This window comes from Ursus arctos, unplaced genomic scaffold (assembly GCF_023065955.2).
Source record: "Ursus arctos isolate Adak ecotype North America unplaced genomic scaffold, UrsArc2.0 scaffold_13, whole genome shotgun sequence".
Taxonomy (NCBI): Eukaryota; Metazoa; Chordata; class Mammalia; order Carnivora; family Ursidae; genus Ursus; species Ursus arctos.
Window position 1 is genome coordinate 30,653,691 of NW_026622797.1, and position 24,973 is coordinate 30,678,663.

The following is a 24,973-nucleotide window of genomic DNA, read 5'->3' on the forward strand; positions in this document are numbered from 1 at the left end:
CTAAGAACTAAATGCATGTTATGTCATTTAATTGCTTCACAAAGCTGTGCAAAATAACAGCTATTTTATATAGTTATTTTTTAAATAAATAAATTGTGCCCAGATAATTCTTTTCCTTACCTAAGGTCATGCAGCTGGAACGTGGTGGAGTCTGGCCTGAGAGAACCTTTTTGTTTGTTTGCTTGTTTATTATACTAGCAGTCTTAGAATTAAGTAGATCACAGTTCCCCTGGATCAAATTTTTTTAATGAATCTGCTCACAGCATATAAAACTATTGGCCTACAAATGTATTAGATACATAAGACAGCCTAAAACCCTAATCTGAAAGCTTTATTTTTTTTTTAATGTTTTAGGGAGATAATCTAATTACTGAGTGTCGTTACAACACAAAAGATAGAGTCCGGATGACTTGGGTAAGAAAATCTTTATTTTTATTAAAATTCATTTGTGGAGAAGGAGGAATAAACTTTCATTTTAGAGGAGAAAAAGCAAAAAGCATTCCCATTTGGAGGCAAAATTCCTGAATGTCATGAGCATGAAACATCATAAAAGTGAAATCAGAGCTATTTTTGCATTTTATCAGATTAACTAATGATTCTACAGCAATATTTACACTATAGTTTAGTGACCCTTTCATGAAAAGCTATCCTAGTCCCTTAGTTTTTCCTCCCCAAATCATATTAATTAAATACCTGTGGTCGCAAATGACCATCTGCTTGAGTCTGGACTTCGATGAATCAAGACTTCAAAAGGAAGAATGAATTGTATGACCTTAGAGCTTCTGACCCAAAGAGAAATTTGGTCCCAACAGATTTCCTGAAGAGTCCTGACAAACACTCAAGAAATAGACCATTCGTGCCGTACATGGTCTCTCCCAGGGAATACCGCCCCACCAACTCATTTTATAAAGTTAGCACAATCTTAATACTAAAAACTGATAACGACAGTATGAAAGAGGTCAACAACATGCACCCGATGGAAATATCTTTGATGGAGTACTGGCAAACCAAATTCTACATTATATAAAAATGTAATGTTAGGACCAATTTGGGCTTAGCTAGGGAATGTAAATTGGTTTCAAATAGAAAATATATTAATACCACTCTACATTAAGAGATTGAAGGAAAAAGACACGTGATCAGGTCAATAGGGGTAGAAAAAAGCCTTCATAAGATTTAAGTCAGTCATAAGAAAAGAACATTTTACAAACCAGGAATAGGAGAGAATTGCCTTAACCAGATAAAGCTTAGCTATGAAAAATCTGTAGCAAATATCAAATAACTTGAAATATTAGAAGTATTGCTTTAATATGAGGAGGAAGACAAAGATATTTATTATCATCATTTCCATTCAACATTGTACTGGAAAAGGAAAAAAATGAGACATACGGCTCAGAAAGGAAGAAGCAAAGAAGCAAAACACATTACTCGTAGATATAATTTGCTACATCAAAAAACCTCCTCAAAATTGATATCTAAAACTAACTGTATTTTAGTATATAAGAAACTATCTTGGGGCGTCCGGGTGAATCAGTCGGTTAAGCATCTGTCTTCGGCTTAGGTCATGATCCCAGGGTCCTGGGTTGGAGCCCTGCATGGCAATGGGCTCCCTGCTCAGCAGGGAGTCTACTTCTCCCTCTCTCTCTGCCCCTCCCTCTGCTTATGCTCTTTCTCTCTGTCAAATAAATAAATAAATAAATAAATAAAATCTTTAAAAAAAAACTATCTCAAGAAAATGCACTTTAAACCTCTAAGTTCTATAGAAATAAAATCTAACATTAGATGCGTTTTATCTCCATGGAAAAAAATTATAAATCATTATTTGCAAAACATTATAGTACACCTAAAGAAATGAAGAGATACTGTGTTCATGGAGAGAAGGCTCCATAAAATAAAGATAATCTTCTATTCAAATTGGCCTATACATTTGATATAATTCCAGTAAAAAAAATTAAGAGAGATTTTATGATTTGAGATTCTGGTATCCTAACTAAGAAATCTTTGCCTAGCCATAGCTGTGAAGATTTTCTCTTATTTTTTTCATATTTCTAAAAAGTTTACAGTTTTAGCTTTTATATGGAGCAAGTTGATTCTGAAGTCTACACAGAAGAGCAAAGGGTTAATAATAGGCAGACACTACTAAAAAGTAAAAGATGGAGACAAGCTATTGGATATGAAGGCTTCTTTTAAAGCTATGGCGATCAATAGTGTATTTGGGTTCAGAATTAGAATAGTGGTACATAATAGGAATCCTGGAAACTGACCTACAAACCCCCTATAAGGAAACCTGGTTTAGAATAGACATGGTATCCATTTAAGTGGGAAAAAATGGACTTTCCATTAAAGAATGCTAGCACAACTGGGTATACAATACACAAACAAGTCAATTCCCGGTAGATTACATATTTAAATGTGAAAAGCAAAATCTTAAAACTATTGGGAGCAAAATATATGAATATATTTTTATGATGTTGGGGTAGTAAGAACTTATAAAAAGCATGAACTATAAAAGATGGATGAATTTGGCTACTTGAAATCCTTTGGTTACCAAAAAGCACTATTAAGTAAGCAAAATACAAGTTTGAAACTGGAAAAAAAATGCAATACATGGATTAATAAAGCATTAGTATCCAGCATATAAAAGAAATTCCATAAATCAGTAATGTAAGACAAACAGACCATAGAAAAACAGGAACAGACACAAACATTTCACAGAAATAAAAGCCCAAATAGATAATAAACATAGGAAAGGATGTTCAATTTCATTTGAGATCAGGATCATGCAAATATAAACCAGAATGAGATATTTTTACCCATCAGTTTGGCAATATTTAAAATTGCAATTCCAATGTTCTAAAACTGGCGTCCTCACACACCGCGAAGTGTAAACTTATAAAACCACTTTGGGGAAAAGCATGACATCATCTGAAAGCTGGAGATTCATAGATGCTCTACCCACTTCCATTCCTGTGAGGATTTCATCTTAAGGTTCCTTTTGCAGGAAGAGTTCCAGGAGAGAAATATGTAAAATATTCACAGTAACATGTAACAACACGAGAACACAAAGTTGGGGGCAGCTCAACTATTTATCAAAAAGAGAACAAATAAATACAATATAATATGTCCATAGAATATATGTGTAGTACATACCTGTGAAAATTAATGCATTAAAGCCACATATGTTAACCAGAATGTATCAGAAGAACAAAAAGGGCAAGTTAAGCAGACCGTGGGTGGTACGATGTCATGCGTCTAAGCTGTAGAACATACAAAATGAAAATATTGTTTAGGGATGGGTACATACATCGATGAACAGAACGAAAGGGTTTGAGAAGCAATAGAATGATAAATAAAAGAGTAAGATAATCCTCATCTTCAGTTAGGATGGGGAAGAGGGAATTAAAAATGAGCACAGCGTACGGTCAGTCCACTGGTGTTGATTTTATTTGTCTCGTGCCTTATGTAGGATTTTGTTCACATGAAATATTTTACCTCGGATGTCATACATTATTATTTTAGTGTATATCTGGTGGTCTGCCTGGCTACTGGCCAGCACAGCTAAACCCCAGCCGCTGAAAATATCAGATGATAACTCACAACCGTGTCATTCACTGGGCATTGCCCTTGGTATCAGGGAATGCCCCACCTGAAGTTATGCTCCCCGAAATGGGGCAGCAAGCAGCCGGTGACTGGTTCATGGGAAGATACAAATGCCCGGCTTCCTTCCTACAATTTAGTATCACTCCGAATAGCCATCCCAGCTGAAGAATAAATTAAATATGATTTTTACTGAGGCATCATTTGCAGCCTCAGCTTCTCCCTTTGCCCAATCGTGCTTTGCTTATCAAGTGCAAAACATAGTTTTGCAACTTGTAAAATCATTGCATTTTAGCCACTGAATTAATTTAGAACTATGAACAACACTGCCAAGTTTTTCACCTTCATTTTTTGAAGAACAGATGATTTGCTGGATACAGAATTCTTGGTTAATTTATTTTTCCCTGCAGCCCTTGAATATGTAATCCCAATATCTTTTTGTTACTTCCATCACTTATGATGAAATGTCAGCTGTCATTTGTATCAGTGTTCCCCTGTATGTGACATGTCATTTTTTTCTTGCTGCTTTCAAGATTTTCTCTTTGGCTTTGGCTTTCAACTATATGACTATGATGTGTCTAGAGATGGCTCTCTTCATATTTATCTTTGGCATTTGTTGAGATTTTTGGGTCTGTAAGTTAATGTTTTTTTCACTAAATTTGGGAAGATTTCGGCCATTATTTTTTCAAATATTTTTTCTACCTTTTTCTTTCTTCTTTCTCATTCTGGAACTCAGGTTGCATATATGTTGGAACACTTAATATCGTATTTTGACTTGTTTTCTGGTATATTTTCACTTTCTTTGGCTTTTTTTTTCTTTTTCCTTTTCTTTCTCTGTTCTTTGGATTGGAAAATTTCTATTCTATCTTTGAGGTCACTGATCCTTCTGCCATCTCAAATCTGCTGTTAAACACATTCTGAGAATTTTTTATACAATGATGGTAACGCTTAACCCTAGAATTTCTATTTTCTTCTTTTTTATGTTTTCCTCTCTGGTGTCATTCTCTATTTGTTTACTCATTTTTGACATATTTGCCTTTAGTTACGTGAGCATCTTTCTTTAACTTTTTAAACGTTTTTTTAAAAGATTTTATTTATTTATTTGACAGAGAGAGAGACAGCCAGCGAGAGAGGGAACACAAGCAGGGGGAGTGGGAGAGGAAGAAGCAGGCTCCCAGCAGAGCAGAGAGCCCGATGCGGGGCTCGATCCCAGGACTCTGGGATCACGCCCTGAGCTGAAGGCAGACACTTAACGACTGAGCCACCCAGAAGCCCAAGGGATTTAAACATATTTTTAACTGTTTTTAAGTTTTGGTAAATGCAGCATCCGTAGCTTCTCACAATCACTTTCTCCTGGTAACTTTTTTTATTTTCTGAGTGCAGATCATAGTTTCCTATTTCTTTTTATGTTTAATAACTTTTGGTTGAAAATGTGACACTATAGATAATATGTTGTAACAGTTCTAGATTCTGTTCTCCTGAGGAGCTTTGATCTTCTTACTTTTAGTAGCTAATTTACTACCTAGATTCAAAATGTGACATCTGTCTTCTCTGTGGTGTCTTCTGATGTTTATATCATGTTGATATCATGACAATGAGATTATAGAAAATTCAGTGCAGTCAGGCAAAGATTCCATCAACCTGTTTGGTGTCACGTTAACCAAACTTCCCCGTAATCCTCTGAAATGTTCACTGTGGAGGGTAGTTTACATCATGTGAACAGAACTTGAAAGAGATTATTAGGTTGTTTAAGAGAGGCAACTTTTAAAGAGATGGAAATCATCCTATTGGTTTTTCAATGTGTCTCTACCTTCTTAAAAACCAAATCGTCGGTATGTTATTGCTCAGCTTTCAGATTTATTACATTTCAGTATTGGATGGAACTGTATGACATTGGTGGCTTGTGTGCTCTCAGTGTCGGAATTGGTGGAACGTATACTTTTCTAAATAAAATATCTTCATTTTCAGGGAGGATTAAGCACCAGGAATGAAATGTGTCTCTCATACCTTCTTTATTACCCAAGAATTAATCTTACTCGATGTGCAAGTATTCCAGACATCATGGAACAACTTCAGTTCATTGGCGTTAAGGAGATCTATAGGCCAGTCACGTAAGTATAAATGAATTTCGTAGTGGGGTAGTATACTTCAGAGAAGGATGAGATTCATTTTTGTATTAGATTTATCACCACATTATGGAATTATCTGAAGTCTTGTTCTGTTTACTTATTTTTAGCTGGGGTGACAACGTGAGCTTCTTGGTTGGTATGTCCAGGGTCCCCAAGACTCCCATCAGGTTCAGTGATTTTCTAAGAGGACCTAAAGGATTCGGCCTATTATTGTATTCATGGCTAATATTTATTACAGGGAAAGAATACGAAGAAAAATTAAGAAAAGGAAAAGGCACATGGGCCCAGTCCAGAGAAAACCCAGTGCAAGCACCCAAGTACCTTCCCAAGTGCACGCACACAGAATGTACTTAACACTCCTAGCATCGGAAAATGACAACATGCGTGACGTGTTGTCAACGAGAGATACTCATGAGAGACTCAGTACTGGGAGTTTTTATTAAGGGCTGGTTACATAGGTGTCCTCTGCCTAGTAAATACTAAAATCTAGACTCCTAGAAGGAAAGCAGATGGTCAACATAAATTGCATTGTTTGTACAAATAGTCGAGGCAGAATGAGTCACTCTTCATTTAGAGGCAGTTTTATACCAGTATAGGAAATTGTTTACTACTTAGGTTCGCTGACACCAGCCAGAGGTCAGCCTTCCAAACAGGCATTTCTAAGGATGGAATTCTCAGGCCTACTATGTTCACTCGCTCTGCACAATTGCACTTCATAGAAACTACTTATGATAAAATAATAAACAAGGTATATATTATTTTTGCCCTCTTGGGATTATATTCTAGAGTGAGGGAGGGGTGATAACATAAATATAAAATTTCAGGTATCAGTAGATGTTATGAAAATGAAAGCATGTAGCTGTTGTCAGTACGGTGGTAAATGCCTCTCTGGGAAGGTGTCTTAGTCTGTCCAGGCGCTGTAACGTAGCACCATAGACAGAGTAGCTTATAAACAACAGAAATTTATTGCTCACAGTTCAGGAGGCTGGGAAGTCCAAGATCAAGGCGCCAGCAGATTCAGTGTCTGGTGAGGACTTTCTTTCTCATAGATGGCCATCTTCTAACTGTTACCCCACGTGGCAGAGGGAGGTAGGGAGCTTTCTCAAGCTGCTTTTGGGATGGCACTAATCCCACGAGGGCATAAGACCCCAGTTCCTAATACCATCACTTTGAATGTTAGGATTTCAATATATGAATTTGGGGGTGAGGGGGACACAAACATTCAATCCATGGCAGGAGGTGATGTTTGAGCAGAGACCTCTGTGGTGAGGAGCCAGCCATGGAAAGATATCAAGTGTACTCTTTGCAGAGCGAAGAGCCAATGTAATGACCTTACAGTGGGTATGATTGTAGCGTGTTCGAGTAACAGCAAGAAGGCGAGTTTGGCTGGAACAGAAAGAAATACGGGAGAGGGTAAATGAAGAGGTCTGACAGCAAGAGGGATGTTACAGGGGACATAAAGATCATGTAGGACTTTATAGGCGACATAAAAACTTCGGGTTTTAAGTGCAAAGAGAAACCATCGTAGGATAGAGACAAAGTTGATTTGGCTACTGAATTGAGAAAGGACTCTAGGAGGATCAGATTGGAAAAATAATACCAACCAGGAGACTGGTGATCGGCCAGTTGCAAGGTGAACGCGTCCGGGACCAAGATGGTGGCAGTTGAGCTGATGAGAAATGATTACAAGCAGGTTGCCTTCTCACAGTAACACACACTGGACCCACTGGTTGATGGCATCTCAGGAATGTGACGAGGGAAAAAGAGGAGGAAAGAAAAAATGGTGATGTGTGAGTGCTGTAGGGAAACATTTGAAGCAGAAATGGAAAGTTCTGCTTTGAATATGTTAAGGTCAACGTAGAAAAAAGGATTTTATTCAATCTTAGCAACACCACAGAGAAGAATTAGGGTGGCTGGTAGAAATTTTGGAGCATAGATTTTGTTTTAATATAAGGAAGAATTTTCTACTGATTAAGACTTTTCAAAATGAGGGGCGCCTGGGTAACGCAGTTGTTAAGCGTCTGCTTTCAGCTCAGGGCATGATCCCGGCGTTCTGGGATCGAGCCCCACATCGGGCTCCTCTGCTATGAGCCTGCTTCTTCCTTTCCCACTCCCCCTGCTTGTGTTCCCTCTCTCGCTGGCTGTCTCTCTGTCACATAAATAAATAAAATCTTAAAAAAAGAAAAAGACTTTTCAAAATGAAAGAGACTGATATAATGGGGTGAAAGGTACACATAGATTTTTGAGGGGCTATGGTTAAGGAGAGAATTAAAAAACATGTCATGAGGGGCGCCTGGGTGGCACAGCGGTTAAGCGTCTGCCTTCGGCTCAGGGCGTGATCCCGGCGTTCTGGGATCGAGCCCCACATCAGGCTCCTCTGCTATGAGCCTGCTTCTTCCTCTCCTACTCTCCCTGCTTGTGTTCCCTCTCTCGCTGGCTGTCTCTATCTCTGTCAAATAAATAAATAAAATCTTTAAAAAAAAAAAAAAAACATGTCATGAGAATGTGGTCAAATGCACTCACTGAAGTAGCATGTAGTTATGATCTACTTTTTTTCCAAAATATTATAGAGATTGTAAATGATGAGCTGAGAGCACTCTTCTTTTTAAATTATACTATTTGTAAATATGTTCTAGTGAGTTCCTACCCAGACAACCCAATGACCACCAGAACAGAAGTCTGTATCTACTAAAATACAAACAACAAAAGGCTTATGTAAATTTGTGTGTAGTTCATAAAGTGTTTCCACATGTATAATTGCCATTAATTTGTTTTCACACAATTCCAGTAGGTAGAATAGGATTTATAATCCCAATTTTGTAGAAGAGGAAATGGAAACTGAGGGTTTCAGAAACTACTCCACATCAGATGGCTCATCATCAAAGGAGGAGCTGGTGTTCACTGTGTCTCTGATACAGACAGGGAGATAGATACCTGCCTTTTTATTCAAAATAAATAATTACATATGCAAAAAATAAAGTGATAAAGAAAATCAAAACAGTATATAAAAGGTCATTCTAAAAACACTAGGATTTAGTTTTGTTTTTGTTTTTTTCCCCAACGATTTCATTTATTTACTTGAGAGAGAGAGAGAGCACAAGCAGGGGGCAGGGGCAGAAGGAGAGGGAGAAGCAGACTCCCCCCTGAGCAGGGCGCCCCACACGGGGCCCCATCCCGGGACCCGGGGATCATGACCTGAGCTGAAGGCAGACGCTTAACCAGCTGAGTCAACCAGGTGCTCCTATAGTTTTGTTTTTAAAACATCAGTATTGTTCCTAACTAAGACTTAGTAGCCTTTTTTCCCCCTTTAGAATATTTTTTTACAGATTGACTAGAAACTTCTCCCATTCAAGGGTTAATCTGAGAGCATGTTAAAAACAAATGGACATTCAAAGCTGTTGGTTTTATAAGGCGATGATTTAAAATGTATTCTACGGCCTAATTATCTTCTTTGGTGTTCAACCTGTGTAAATCCCCTGAAAATGCCCCACTCCCCCGTTCCAGTGAGCTCTGTTAGAGCCCACACCTTTGGTCTCTCCCCAGAAATACTGAAGTTGGGTTTTTCATTACTTAAAAAGACAGGGAGTTATACGCAACTAATGAATCATCGAACTTTATATCAAAAACCAGGGATGTACTGTATGGTGACTAACATAATGTATATATATATAAAAGGGAGGATTGCTTCCCAGAACCAGGCCAGTTTTGAGATGTCATTGCCCACATAAAACCACTAACTACATGGTTAAATTTATTTATTCTTCAAAAATACGAGTGAAAAGGAGCCTCTGTTATAAAATTGATGTTCAGGCTTCTTTAAATCAGACTTTCAAGTGAGTTCATCGCACCGACGCTGACGTTTTTGAAAGCCAGACCAAGAAGGTACTGGCTACAAGATCAGAAAGAGAAATGGCTAGGGTGATTTTTTTTTTTTTTCTGTTTTACCGAAGAGAATATTGCGAATTTGGTTTCAGGATCCCCTACTCAAGAGGACCATCCTATAACATATAACCCCTACGCTCCTACTCCATGCCTTTAATGTGATGATTAGTTAGGTGCACTGTCTTATTTTAAACATTCTGTAACAATCCTAGGATTGGACGAAGAGCTGGTAGAAAAGTAGAGACAACTACATCCTGTCTCAGGATCTGTCTGTTCCAGGGGTTGTGATTTCCCCCTGCCTCCTACAGATCTGGCAAGGCTTAAGGAAAAACAGAAAGACTCACAAAGGTCAGATAACAGACGAGATCACCCTTTTAGATCAATTCTGTGTTCTCTGCTGTACCACACGTCGACCTTGTCTACATAGCTCCAGTGAGGCCGATGTGATGGAAAGTTCGATGTAATTTGTTCAGTCGCTAAAAAAGAATCAATGGACGTGTGTGTATTTTTCCTTTGTAAGAAAAATCCCTTTATGTTTCTAAGGTTTAAAAATCACCCATGCTTGTTACAAAGGCTTTAAGGAATGTGGAGAAAAATGTTTCAAAAAGAAGACACAAGCCATCTCCAATTCTGTTAGAAATAAACAATGCTAACATTAATTGAATGTTATTACAGACGTCTTTCTGTGGGGGTGTTGCAATAAAGATGAATAGATTGCTGTTATAAAGGTGATAATTTGTGCACTGTTTCAAATAACACATTAAATCTTCATTTTGTTTAGTTTCTATAAAAACACGGGGCATCTGGGTGGCGCAGTTGCTTAAGCATCTGCCTTTGGCTCAGGTCATGATCCCAGGGTCCTGGAATCGAGTCCCGCTTCGGGGTCCCAGCTTGGCGGGGAGCCTGCTTCTCCCTCCCCGGCTCCCTCTGCTTGTGTTCTCTCTTTCTCTCTCTCTGTCAAATAAATAAATAAATCTTTAAAAGATTTATATAAAAACATGGAGCTCAACCTGAACGTTCGTTGAACTTCAGATAAACATGGTTGCTGCTCTTGTTTTTAGCTGCAAGAGGTAGTATTTCATAAAAGGGTCTCTAATGTTGAGAACACAGATTGTAAAAGACTTGAAAATGTTGCACATACATGTCTCACTACATGTTTTGACTTCAGATCATAAAAGATGAGGACATTCATAATTTCACATTTTCCCCCACAGCCCTTTTCCCTGCCTCCAAATATTTATTACTGAGATTATCATTTTTGGATTTTCAAGACTTTAAATTTTCCCATTTATTTCTCAAATCAAATTCCCACAATATTTAATGCAACTTTAAGGGTTTAATAGATTCAGTGATAATCCCTAATTTTATAGGATTTCTACATTTCTGAGCTTTTTCATTTGATTCATCAGAATGTTATTTCCAAGTTGGTTCATTAAGAAGGGTTTCCAAGTGCTTATGCCCTGCGTTTTTGTGTTGGTTTTTTTTTTTTTATAATATTTGAGAATTTCTGCATTTATATCTGGACAGCATTTGGCTGGATGTAATATTTTGGGGCCATACCATTTTTCCCCTTGGGAGCTCTCCTTGGATGAATGGTAATATTTTTCGTCTTACCTGTAGAATTCGTAAGTTAAACTGACCATATTTCAGTGTCGAACATCTGTAGTAAATTTTCCTGAAACACAACATGCTCTTTCAGTACATATATTCACTTATTTTTTTTTTCATTTCAAGGAAATTTTCTTATATTATATCTACAAAGTGTCTTCTAATCTATTTGGAATTTTTCACAAGTGCTTTCTCTTAAAATTTTTTGGAAGGGTTCTTCTGCTTCTTGCTTTTTCTAATTTACTTGGTGCTAAATTTGTTTTATCCTAAATTTATTTCCATTGGTCTGCTATCTCCCTTTTCATCTCATTCTGCTGTTTTAAATTCCTGTACATGAGCTCTTGTTTAATTAAATTCATGCTCTTATTACATAAACTTAGTACATGAAATACTTGTGGGAATTCTCTCCCACATAATTGGTTTGTATTTTCTTCTAGAGTCAGCTTTTTCTGCCTTTTTTCATGAAATAATTTCTTCTTTCCCTATGTTTGCAGGCTTGTTATGTCAGTTCTTGCTTGTGCTGAGCTAATTCTGTCTAAAATGTCTCTTTGCTCTGATAAAACGTGGGTGAATTCTTGTCTACCTTCTAAGCAAACCTGACAGTAGCCCTCTGTCTCTGCACACCACAGTTTGAGGTTTGGCTGACATATTTTATGTACACACTTTACCATATTTTGAGGGGAAAGGGCTGTGGGGATAGAGGTATAGAGGTGGGACTGTACACTCTGGATTACAGTGGATGGGTTATTCCTTCCTCAGATGTTATTAAGAAAATCTTCTGATGAAGTTTTCTTTCTTTCTTTCTTTTTAATTTTTAAAAAGGATTTATTCATCTTAGAGAGTGGGTGGGGGGGGGGTAGCGGCAGTGGGAGAGAGACAGAGAGAGTCTTAAGCAGACTCTGCACTGAGCACAGAGCCTGACGTGGGGCTTGATTTCACGACCCTGAGATCATGACTAGAGCTAAAACTAAGAGTCGGACACTCAGCTGACTGCGTCACCCAGGTGCCCCTTTAAAGCTTTTGTTTTTAAGTAATCTCTACACCCAACATGGGGCTCAAACTCACAACCCGGAGATCAAGAGTCACACGCTCCACTGACCGAGCCAGGCAGGTGCCCCCCTGAAGAAGTTTTCTAACTGGCCGGGATTGAATCCCTTTCCATAGAGGAATGTCTGAGGCCTTACATCATGCGGTCAAGTCCGTGGTGGCCCAGAAGCTTCTCTTCTATCAGGGAGACAACTTTACTGTGGGCTTCCCAACGTTCCTCTACTCTTGGAGTGTCCAAAGGATTATAACTTGTTAGGTCAGAGTTCCTGGCTTTCCTCTTTAACAATTAGATTATCAAGCGCATGACATGGTGTCGTCTTTTTTTTCATCGGCTTGCTGGTATGTTTTTATTTCTGTTTTACTATTTTATTTTAAAGTCAAATTGCTTGAGGTAGAACTCACCTATGACAAAATGCACCCATTCGCAGATGTGCATACCCTCGTTAACCCCAACACGGACAAGATATAGAATGTTTTCATCACCCCCCAAGCTCTCTTCTGTTCTCTGGAGACAGTCCCACCTCCCGCACGAAGCCTCGGGAAACTGCAAATCTGGCGTCTATCATACATTAGTTTAATCTTTTCTAGGTTTTATACAAATGGGATCCGATAGTATATACTCTTTTGTGCCTGGCTTCTTGGACTCAATGTTTTTGACATTTGTCTATGCTGGTGCGTGTATCAGCAGCCCACTCCTGTTTATTACTGAGTAGTATTCCCTCGTGTGGATACATCGAAATCCAGCTGTTGATTCACCAGTTGAAGGACATTTGGATTGTGTCCAGTCTCTGGCTATTACAAAGAAGGCTGCTATGAACAGTATTGTATTCGTCTCTGAATAGACCTGTTTTCCATTTTCTGGGCTAGCACGGAGTGCTGGAATCACTGATTTGTTTACCTCATAAGACTCTCAAAATACTCTCCAAAATGATGTTTCTTTTTACATTCTTGCCAGTAATGTATAAGAACTCCTAAATTTTATTTATTTTAAGCAGATGTCATGGTATCTTATTGTGATTTTATTTTCCATTTCTCTTATGATTAACAATGTTGACCCTCTTTTCACACGCTTATTGGTCATTTATATATGTTCCTTTTTAATTGTTCCAATTTTTGTCCATTGTTTCATTGGGTTACTTGTTTTCTTATTATTGAGTTGTAAGAGTTCTTTATATTTTTAAAGAGTTCTTTATACTTACGCTTTTTGTCAGATATATTTTTACCATGAATTTCTCCTGGTCTGTGGAGATTTTCATTTTTGTTTTTTAACGGTATTTTTTATAAGCCCATTTTATTATTTTTTAAAATTTATTTTGTGCTTTGGATATCCTGTATAGGAAGTCTTTGCCTACCCAAGGTTATGAAGATATTTTCTTGTTTTTTCTTTCCCCTAAAAAGTTTATAGTTTTCAGCTTTTACGGTTAGATTGATGATCGATGTTGAGTAAATTTTTATGTGTGTTGTGAGCTAAATACTGAGGTTGACCGTTTTTCATATGGATATCAAGTTATTCAAGAACCATTCGATGAAAAAAACCCTTTTTCCCATTGAGTTACCCCGGAATGTTTGTGGAAAATTGCTGGGTCATATACTATTTCTGGACTCTGAATTCTGTTTCACTGATGTTCATGTTTAGCCTTACTCTAATATCACACGCTGTTATCATAGTTTTATAGTAAGTCTTGAAATAAGACTGTGTAAGTCCCAACACTTTGTCATTTGTTTCTTTTCCCAAAATTATTTTGGGTAGTCTAAGTTCATTTCATTTACATATATATATATATGTAATCAACTTGTCAGTTAGATTAAATTTACAAAGGAAAATTACTCACCAATATTAAATCATAATGTTAATGTAATTTGTTTTTACCAACTACAGTGATACGTAAATAATACCCTCTTGTTTATATATGCATCTGGGTAGACATTTACACACTGCTCAGATATACAGAGAAATGAAATTGTTTTAATTTCTAAACCATTCCCAATATTCCTAACCAACTCCCAAGAGCCCCCATGAGAGCAGAACTTGCTACTTCAAGGTTATCTGTTTCTGGTTTAAAGCTTAGTCTTTTAAGGAAAAATACTCAGGATAAATATTTACTTTTTCAGGATTTCTCCTCTTTCTATCTCTTCCTTACCTTTCCTCACAGGTAATCCGGAAGTGTGGTATAGGATAGGCTGGAAGGGGTAGGAGGCTTGTTGGTGTGACGTCATTATAGCTAGAGTCCTGAACAAAGTCAGCAGGAATGCAGAGGAGACAATAATATGAGTCAAGCTGCCATCTCAGAGAGGCTCAGGACCACGTGCCCAGTCACCGCCCCGGTCATGCTGTCTCAGAACATGTGAACCTTTTCTACATCCTTCTCTATGCACTTATCGTAAATTATCAAGTGTGGTTATACCGCTTCTGTTACTTTATAGTGTGAAATCTCAAAAAGAAAATACTAGCTTACTGATTTATTCTAGCAGCAAAACTTTTTAAAGATTTCATCTGTGTGCAATACGCTACTCACTTCATGTGCAAGGCTGGGGAAAACGCGGCCAATTTAGTCCCACTGAACGCTTTAGTGCGGATTTTGATGCCACCTTGTGGTGTTTCATGGGATTACAGGCTGATGACTTCCTTCCAGCATTTCTCACTGGTTATGAAATTGATTTTCTTTTTTTTAAGATGGACACCTTATGTCTTTGAAAAGCAAATTTTATTTTTAATGTTTGATTTTAAAACTATTTTATTTTTAATAAAACCTAGTTGTAGCTTTCCATGTATTTAATAGGACAGTGTAGGGGCGTCTGGGTGGTTCGGTCAGTTGAGCTGTGGACTCTTGGTTTCGGCTTAGGTCATGATCTCAGGGTTGTGGATTTGAGCCCTGCGTTTGGCTCCCCATTCAGTGAGGAGTCTGTTTGTCCCTCTTCCCCGCTCCCACCCCCGCCCCACCCCTGCTTACTCAAGTGCTCTCTCTCTCTCTCAAATAAATGAATAAATGTTTTTTAAAGGGAAATTGTGAATATCAAATATTAAAAGTGTAAATTCCTCAATTGGAGGTTAAATAGTTGGTTATTACTGGAACCCCTGGAATATCTTCTTGAGATGTTATGGGAGACAAAGTCCTGCTGGTTACCCATGATAATCTCCGGGAAGACCCACGGTTTAGTTCATGTAAAACTTTGTGGTCTGCCAACACTTACTTACACTTTTCCTTTTTTCAGGAATCAATAATATAAAACTTACATTTAATGAAAAACATCACTTGAGGAGTATCTTTTCAAGCAGATTGTGTCATTCTTCTGTGATTTCTTCTTTCTTTCGTGGATATTAATGTGTTTCTTTAGAGCAGCAAGTGGAAGCAAGAGTATATCTTCCACAGATTTTTTTTTCTCAGTAAAATTGAAAATACTGGTTCAGTTTCAGATTTTTTTAATTTATTATCACTTAGGCAAGTCAGAACAGGACAGCCAGCAGGGGTCAGGCTTTTCAACTCTATGGAACTGAAATTTCCATGTCTTACAGTAACACATTTCTTCATTACAGCATTAGCGTTCAATTCCGCAGAGCTGAACGCGTACCAGCTATATCGTTAAGGAGAGCCAAAAAAATTAGCGAGGAATTGTGAGGCTGGGGGAAGCTTTCTGAGTCCAAGTTATTTGTCGAGAGTAGTACCCATCTGCTACTAAAATAAGGAGTTTTTTCAAAAGACTCCTTACTCGGTATATGTATTTCTTCAGGCAATTGCTGGTGACTCAATCAATCCTTTGCATTCGGTTTTCTACGTGTGTAAAAATGGACAAGTATGAGGTCTATTTTAGAATGTTGGAAAGTAATGGCGAATGTAATGCTTTTGTTCTGAATATGACTAATTGTGATTATTTTAAACTCAGGACCTGGCCCTTCATTATCAAAAGCCCCAAGCAGTATAAAAACCTTTCTTTCATGGATGCAATGAATAAGTTTAAATGGGCTAAAAAGGAAGGTCTTTCCTTCAACAAGCTTGTCCTTAGCTTGCCCGTGAACGTGAGATGCTCCAAGACTGACAGTGCAGAGTGGTCGGTAAGCCCTACGTTGTTTTCCTCTTCGGACAAACCCGATGTCACATTCTACCTAATCCCCAGCAGGCAAAATCTAGGGAACAAATAGCCACAAACCCAATGTTTCAGTTGTCTTTTGCTGATGTCTGATCACTCATTTGTTCAATAACTGCTCGGGTTGACCACAAACTCCCGATTCTGCCCCCCGAGAAGGGGGAGATGGACTGATCAACTAAGGTCAGAATGAAGCAGGAATAGGTGGGATGAGCGCTTCAAAAAGCAACAGAGTCAAATGTCTATCTCTTCTTCCCAAAGGCCCCCGTGGCTCTCTTCTCCACCTCCCTCCGAATCCCTAAGGCTCCGACTCCCCTGACAGTTGACTCCTTCAGCAGGCACGCCCCTCCCACCCACCCCCTTTTTACCCAGCCCAAGTGGGGGAGCTGAGCAAGACCTTCTCTTCAATCACAATCTTTGGTTTTCAGATTCAAGGGATGACAGCGTTACCTCCCCACGTGGAAAGACCGTACAAAGCAGAGCCTTTGGTGTGTGGAGCCTCTTCTTCCTCTTCTCTGCACAGAAGTCGCTCCCTTGAGCTGCTCGTGGGCTGCCTGGTTCTCGGCAGCATGCTGCCCAGCACACGCCCGTGGTTGTCATTCGGTGCCTGGGGACGATGCTTCCTGTGACCCGAACGTGTCAGGTTGAAGACGCTGTGGGCAGGAAGAGTGCGCGTGAGGCTGTGGAGATCGTCGGCTCACACACTCCCTTCCACCCCACGTGCATCCTTCCCTGTCTACCTGAGAATGTCCATTGGGTTCTCTTCTTTTGCTCTGATACGTCTGATAACATGTATCCATCGCCGATACACAGAACTGGACTGACTTAACACAACCTCTTTTAACAATTTGGACAAAGTCAAGTGGAAGTAAAAGAGTTCTTTATTTCCTTCCATGTTTCATTTTATTGAAAGACTCATTATTGTTATTTCACTTTTTAATTGGTGATTTGGCTTCCAGATTCCTTTCTTAAAATGCTTTCATCTTAAAAATGTAAAAGAAAGTACTCTCTGTTCCACGTTTCTTCCTCTTTATTGTTCTTTGAGTGTGACTTCCCCAGTGTGACAATGGTCCTTTCTGTCCTGTAGTGTTCATTCAAGCTCTGCCCTTTTCTGTGAAAAACTGATGGGCCCCTTACCTCAGTGCTTTTCAGCGATGCCCATTCTAGCTTCCCTGTTTCTCTGAGTCTACTGGTACTCCCAAACTACCCCAAGCCCATCGCGAAGTAATCTCTTTTTCCTTCCCTACTCAGTGCTGGCCAAGTGAGTGTTTTCCCTGAGCTCTGTCACTTTCTAAAAAGAAAAAAGCTAAGGGAAACACAGAAATGGTGCATAATGGATTGTAGGCTGAGGAGAATATGTAGCTGGCTGCAAACCCTGCACTGTGAGGGGTCCTTCATGAGGTTCAGGGTCAAAGGCCAGGTGGTAAGAGCCAGCCTAGGAAGGTGTGAGGTCCTTGCTGCACCTCACTGACTGAGTTGGGTGTCACGTGTGTGGCATCCTGGCTCAATTTGAGTCACAGTTGCTATGGTAGATTTATTTTTATATTAGTTAATGAACTAACTTCCCTTAGTAAAATCATCAGCAATGGAAAATCTTGTCGCTTTTTAGGTTCCCTTTGTGTAGTTTAGCCAACTCTCGCTGTGTGTCCTTTCCTCATTTCTTAAGCTAAGTCTGTTGGGTTATAATAATAAACTAAATAAAATTAAATGTTTGTGTGGTATCTTGTACACTCCTTGAGGGACGCAAGAGATTCGGTATTGATGTGTCCCGTCAAACGGATTGAGAATGTTGCATTTTTGTATTCCATTTGTAAGCCCTTTCTCTCCTGCAATGTCTTCAACACAAACTATATTGTCTTTTAAATAAATATTGTATTTTGGAGTGTTTCCTTCTTGGTTCTCAGAATTTATCCACTTAATGAAATGTTTGTAATATTTATGGGGCATATTTCATAGTTAACTTTACTTGTTTTTATTTCATAAGTGCTGTATCGAATTCTATGATTTTCCATCCAAATATTTGTATAAGAAACACGATAATCCCAAACACTCCCTATTTGAAATTTCATGTTTATTTTTACTTCAGGATGTCTGAATTTGAGATGTCAAAGTAAAGTGATTTCCTTTGGAAATTATGTAATAGTATATTTGTTTTCATTGTTCTTAGTGAGGAAGGTGAATATACAGGCTAGAAAGGGATACATGGCTTTTGGAAGTTTGCAATGGTAGATTCAGGGAATCTACTTTTCCAGTGGATGTTACTAAGAATAAAGCTGGCATTCTTCTCTTAGGAATTCTCATGAATGTATAATTTTGAGGCATTGACTCTTTATTTGAAATTAGGATAGGTTATCTGTTGAAAATTTGGTAGGATTCTGATTATATTCTAAGTTAGTTTGCTCTTACAGTGAGCAGACCTTCCTGAATAGCCCAGGCTTTTTACCCTGCCCTTGGTCACGTTGCATGACCTGTTTCCTAGGCTAGCAGGATTGTCTGAGACAAGGGAGGACACAGTCTGCATGTCTAATGGTCCCTGCTTTGATCCTTAATTCAGGAAAGGTGGGGAAAACATATGTGATGAAGCCAATATTCATCAAAGCCGGGTGAGGTTGAGGGTATCTTGAAGATGATCGCTTCCTCCGAAGGAGTCTCAGGAAGGATCAAGAGAGTCCTAGTAATGAGAAGAGAGGTGCAGTCCACAGAGGCAAACCTATTCAGAGCTTTGAACTTCATCTTAATGGCTGTGGCGGCCAATGATGTGTGGCAAACAGATGGACGTAGGGAAGCACTGTAACTGCACCGTACGTAACCGCACCGTACGTAACCGCACCGTACGTAACCGCACCGTACGTAACCGTACCGTACGTAACCGCACCGTACGTAACTGCACCGTACGTAACTGCACCGTACGTAATTGTACTGTACGTAACTGCACCGTACGTAACTGCACCGTACGTAACTGCACCGTACGTAACTGTACAATTTGCTCACCTGAACTTATTGTTGGATACATAAGCCATTTCCAGTACGATAAACATTGTTGTGGTTATAAATATTACCTTACAATAAATTACTATAAGTGAAATTAAAGTCTTAATAATTATATTTTTCAAGAATTTTGAATTGATAATTATAAATTGAATTTTGATGAATATTGCCAGATGTCTTCAACTTTTTGTTTAAATTATTTTCAGATGGTTCAGAATTCTATCAACCTATCTATCTATCCATCTAACTGTATCTATCTATCTATCTATCTATCCTCTATCTATCATCCATCATCCACCTACAGAGAAAGAATGATAATTTAAATATGGATATGGCAAAATGATAACACTAGAGGACTCTGGGTGAAAGGTTTTTAAAAATCTATTCTTTTTAAGTTTGAAATTATTTCAGAATAAAAAGCTACAAATGTGAATGAAATAATGAAGATCCACTCAGAGTACGATAATCCAAGCGGTCTTTCTCCCCTAGGCAGTAGCCCGCCGTTTTGGAGAGGCAAAAAGGGAAGCTGGCTTGTGATTATTCCTCATATGCCTCTGGAAGATTATTTTTCAGTTTGTCAGTTCTGACTAAAGATGGGCATATGCCCAGTTTGGAGGTCCAGAGCAAGCAAGGGGCTTCAAGAATCCAGGGAGAGGAGAAGGATCCCAAAAACAAAATAACAAGAGGTCTTGGAGTTTGGAATCATTCAAATATATATATATTTGAATGTATATATATATTTGAATGTATATATATATATTTGAATGTATATATATATTTGAATGTATATATATATTTGAATGTATATATATATTTGAATGTATATATATATTTGAATGTGTATATATATATATATACACATATACATATATTTCATTTGTGTTTTTCCCTTGATTAGATACCTATATAAACCTAATGTGTAGTAACGCCTATTCACTGAAGGGAATCTAGAAAATATGATAACTTTGAAAAAATAAATAACAAAATCCATTAATCCTATTACCTAGAGAAGACCACTTTTAAACCTTTTGGTACATCTGCTTCTAGGATATGCCTCTGAAAGGACATTTGTGTGAATCCATACACTGATGTGAGCCTGCACTAGCTTCTGCAACAAATACCAAAATACGAGTGGTTTAACACAAAAAAGGTTTATTTCATGCTTATATAATAGTTCAATGCGTATGATTCATTTAGTAAGTTACTTTCCTTCTTAAGGTGATTCAGGTCCCCAAGATAACTACTATTTATTTCACAAATTTTACTGGAATCCTCCTTGGAGCCAGTCTGTGCACTGGAGTGTTGGCCTTAGAATTGTGAGCAAAAACAGCTATTATCTCTGCCATGACGGAGAATTAGTCTTGTGAAGAAGCTCATGGCTGAGACACCTGAAATCTATCACCAACATTTCACTTTAAAAAGTGGAAGGGGGGCGCCTGGGTGGCGCAGTCGTTAAGCGTCTGCCTTTGGCTCAGGGCATGATCCCGGGCGTTCTGGGATTGGGCCCCACATCAGGCTCCTCTGCTGGGAGCCTGCTTCTTCCTCTCCCACTCCCCCTGCTTGTGCTCCCTCTCTCACTGGCTGTCTCTCTCTGTCAAATAAATAAATAAATAAAATCTTTATAAATAAATAAATAAATAAATAAATAAATAAATAGTGGAAGGATTAAGAATAAATGTTAGTCCTTCAAATTGGATAAATTGAGCTTCGTGAAAAGCTTATTCATTCACTTTTCTGTAAACTTGGACCATGAATCTAGTTTATAGCTTAGTTTGATCATCGTAGCCCGGCAAAAGCTTGGTTGACAGGTGTCTCCAAATCCAGCATAGTCAAACTGACAGGTCATGAGCAGAACACAGAGCATTGAATAGACGGATGGCAGCATCCCATACTCCACCGGCCAGAGCTGTGTTCCATGGAAAATATGAAAAGTCATGGAAAACTGTTTCAAAGTTAGACAGGCTTTACTACAGAACTTCTCAGAGTCTTTAAAATATAAGTACACATTTGAAAGTCCAAAAGAAGTGATGTTCTATGCAACATTTCCCAGTGTACCGTGTTATGGTGGAGTAGCATTCCCCAAGAAACAAGCTTTGAGGCACACTGCTTTCCTGCACAGCTTGGCCAGGTTTCTGTAACAAGTCTTTGGAAGATTCCAAACTGTTCGTGGGCAACTATAAAACATAGCCCAACAGACATAGGCCTTCCACTTACGTTCACTAGTCTCTTCCTCACTTCCTGTTCGATTTTGCCAACAAACACACACTATTTTCATTTTTAAATTAATCTAGAGGTAGTATAATATACAGAGAGAATTTTAAAAAGGAATTTAAAAGGGAGTATTAAAAAAGAATATACTAAAATGAATTACATGACATGAATAAAGTATTTGAGAAATGTTGACCAATAAGGCTGTATGTCTTTAGAAAGTTTACAACCTCTAGGCAGAGACTAATGGTGTGGAACTGATGTAATACAAAAAAAAAAAAATTTTTTTTTTGGAAAGTGTGGGGAATAATCTACAAATGTAGGACACAAGCCTGAACTGAACCAATTTCCTCGTTGATATTTTTAAGCAGCCCCATTAAATATTCACAAGCAAAATAATGCCATACATTTATCTAATGCTTTGGAATTTGCAAAGTGTTTTCACAGTATTTAATGCTTAAAACTGCTCTTATAAGTGAATAGTTACATTCAGAAAAGCTAAGGAGACAGCATTTTATGCCTCAGTAATCGTGGGAGACCTGTTTCAATCACTTCACCAACTACATGTGTATGAAATAGATCCAGATTACTTGGACTTACTAAGCTTCTCTTTTCCCACCAGTAAAGTGGGGATACTAATTTCTGACCTTGTAAAGTGGCTCGTGGACCAAAAGTGGCGATGGAGAGAGAGCACCCGGCACACGGCGCCGTCAATGGAACTTTTCTTCCTTTCTTTGCAAGATCTCACACTGGGGTGCACACCATCTGACAATAATGCAGATTTTTCTCTCCTAACTTTCAGATATAATCGACTAAAATTTGACTTTCACCGAACCACTTTTGCTGAGCAAATGATACATAATCAAATGAATATTAGATTTGGGTGAATTTGACAATCACACCCTCGAAAAGGCTAATGACTGACTGACTACTTGTTACGTCTTCCGTTTCTGAAGAGGAAACACATCGTATTTTGCTTTTTTCCCCCCTCCTCTTGGAAATAATGAGTTCTCACTGAAATGAATGTTAGTTCAGAGTTAAAATGAGCCAATCCACCTTTCTTGTCTTTTATATGATGAGTTTTGTATGTGAACAGCTTTAAATTCTGCTATTTTTTATTGCTTCGTGAGCTTTTTTCTTCTGTATTTGATTAGGGTAACTTCACCTCACCTTGAGAAATTATTCCATAAGTTGTCTTCTCTTATCAGTATATGTTTGGAAAAACAGGCTTTTCCAAATAGTCCTACTAAATATAATGATACTCTGTTAAGCAAAAATAAGGAAAGATACGGGAAATGAAAGAGAGTGGGGTGGGAGAGGGATCTGTATTACAAGGGAAGTATTTCTCCCTATTCGCCACTAGAGGGCGTGCTGCGTTATCTGGCTGCAAATCTCGCTCACCTCTCAGAACCTGCCCTGACCTTTTATACCAACTCTACTTCCTTCCCTATTACCTTTATTGGCATTAATTCTAAATTCAATTACCCGAAGTTTAAACTTTCTGTATCTGAGGGTTTAGCTCCGATGTCAATCTTAGGTCTCTTAGCCTTTTACAGAGAAGATTCTAAGCCTCCTTTTAACATTTCCAGTTTGGGGGTGCCTGGTGGCTCAGTCTGTTGAGCCTCGGACTCTTGGTTTCAACTCAGGTCATGATGTCAGGATCATGAGACTGGGCTCCGCGCCCCAATAGGGAGTCTGCTTGATTTTCTCTCCCTCTGCCTCCCCCTCTGCCCCTCCTCTCATTCACACACTCTCTGTCTTTAAAATGAATAAATAAAATCTTTAAAAATAAAATAAAATTTCCAATTTATCGCTTCACTATAGCTTGCGTTTCATACTTCACCTTCCATTTTGAAATTGTTTAGATCTTTAACTTTCTGTTCTCTTATTTCTCACTTTTTTGTTTTCTTTTCTTTCTTTTTTTTTTTTTTAAGATTTTATTTATTTATTTGACAGAGATAGAGACAGCCAGCGAGAGAGGGAACACAAGCAAGGGAGTGGGAGAGGAAGAAGCAGGCTCACAGCGGAGGAGCCTGATGTGGGGCTCGATCCCAGAACGCCGGGATCATGCCCTGAGCCGAAGGCAGACGCTTAACCGCTGTGCCACCCAGGCGCCCCTCACTTATTTGTTTTCTAATTTAATTTCCCCTTTTAATTCTGCTCCCCACTTAATCATTGCTTCCCAGTCTCTTTATTATTTAGTCCATTCGTTCTTTATGTTTAAAAAATATCCTCTCCTAACAGCTTGAAGCTCATCAGCAGAATCATGAGCAGTGGGTGAGACCGCACTTTGCAAACAAGAAGCAGTGGAGGAATTTTCCCCCCAGAACTCTTTGCATCTCTGTCACTGGCTCCCTGTAAAGGATTTCCCAGGACAGCTGAGGAAATTCTCCAAGGCTTGAAGTCATTTGTTAATCTTGCTAGAGTCATAGATCCCATCACTCAGATGGCAGAGTGGATTTGCAAGAATGGCGTTGCTTTCCACACACCAATCAGTAGTGATTTGAAGTACTCTGTTCTTTAAAACTCCATGGTCCCCAGATTATAAAACCGCAGTGTCTGGAGTTAATTTGGACAATTTCAGTCTCTAGCCAGGAACGGTATACGGGCATTGCTCTTGGAGAGCTGGGCAAATATGGTTTACTGAGCCAACATCTTAGGCTGCCAGTTTTCTTCAGTCGCTTTCGTGATTGCTAATTAGTTAGAGAAACGTTCTCTTTCCTTCTTCTAAAATCTTCTATTTTTACAGTTAACAGAGATTTCCTGCAGTCTGTCCTTTGCTTAATTGAGATGTAGTTGTCCATATGGGCTCTGCAGGAAATCTGTATGCAACCCTTAAACGATTTTAACTTTTCATCAGTCATTCACCCTTGAGTCAGACTCTTCGCTCTAGACTTGAAATACACTGGTAAACGAGAAAGCTGGAGCTCAAATACAGGCAGAAACAGAGTTTGTAGGTATGATTTTTTTAAATCTCTTATTTTTGTGTCCTCTTTGGATATAACTTCAATCCTGATGGCCGTAGGACATAGTTTCTTTTCACTTCTGATATATATCTTATCCTAATATGCGATATGTATATTGCATATAGTTAAGTGTTAGTGATATTTTTAGAACTTTTAACTTATTTTTGGTTATTGTCTATAGATGAATTTTTAGAACTTTTAATTTATTTTTGGTTATTATCTATAGATGAATTTATTTAAATCAATAGTTTAAAAGACCTTTCTTTAAGTAAGATATACCTGTATCTCCAACAAGAATATTATTTTTTATGTGATTTGGTCCCATTCAACGCTAATTTATAAATTATACTCTCGAACACTTTCCCTACCAGAATGAAAGGGGAACTGAAGGTGGGGTGAGTAAGCGGAGAGCCTGAAGAGGAGGCGAGCTTTGGCTATGGTCAGTATCGCCCACCTACAGAGAAA

General features: G+C 38.4%; 1 protein-coding gene and 1 long non-coding RNA gene across 2 annotated transcripts in view; one reads left to right on the forward strand and one right to left on the reverse strand.

Annotated features, from left to right (window-relative positions):
• MOXD1 (monooxygenase DBH like 1) overlaps positions 1–18,481 on the forward strand; it is an 87,463-nt gene extending 68,982 nt beyond the window's left edge. Inside the window, exons 9-12 of the mRNA XM_026504812.4 lie at positions 355–414; positions 5,566–5,708; positions 16,146–16,314; positions 16,775–18,481. Of these exons, the coding sequence (XP_026360597.1) occupies positions 355–414; positions 5,566–5,708; positions 16,146–16,314; positions 16,775–16,975 (573 nt within the window). The 3' untranslated portion in view covers positions 16,976–18,481. The remainder of the gene's footprint in view (positions 1–354; positions 415–5,565; positions 5,709–16,145; positions 16,315–16,774) is intronic.
• Positions 1–24,973, reverse strand: part of LOC113259452 (uncharacterized) — a 351,228-nt gene that overhangs the window by 12,878 nt on the left and 313,377 nt on the right. The window contains exons 7-8 of the long non-coding RNA XR_008958944.1: positions 16,797–16,999; positions 7,331–10,084 (exon numbers count right to left, since the gene is read on the reverse strand). This is a non-coding gene — a long non-coding RNA (uncharacterized LOC113259452). The remainder of the gene's footprint in view (positions 1–7,330; positions 10,085–16,796; positions 17,000–24,973) is intronic.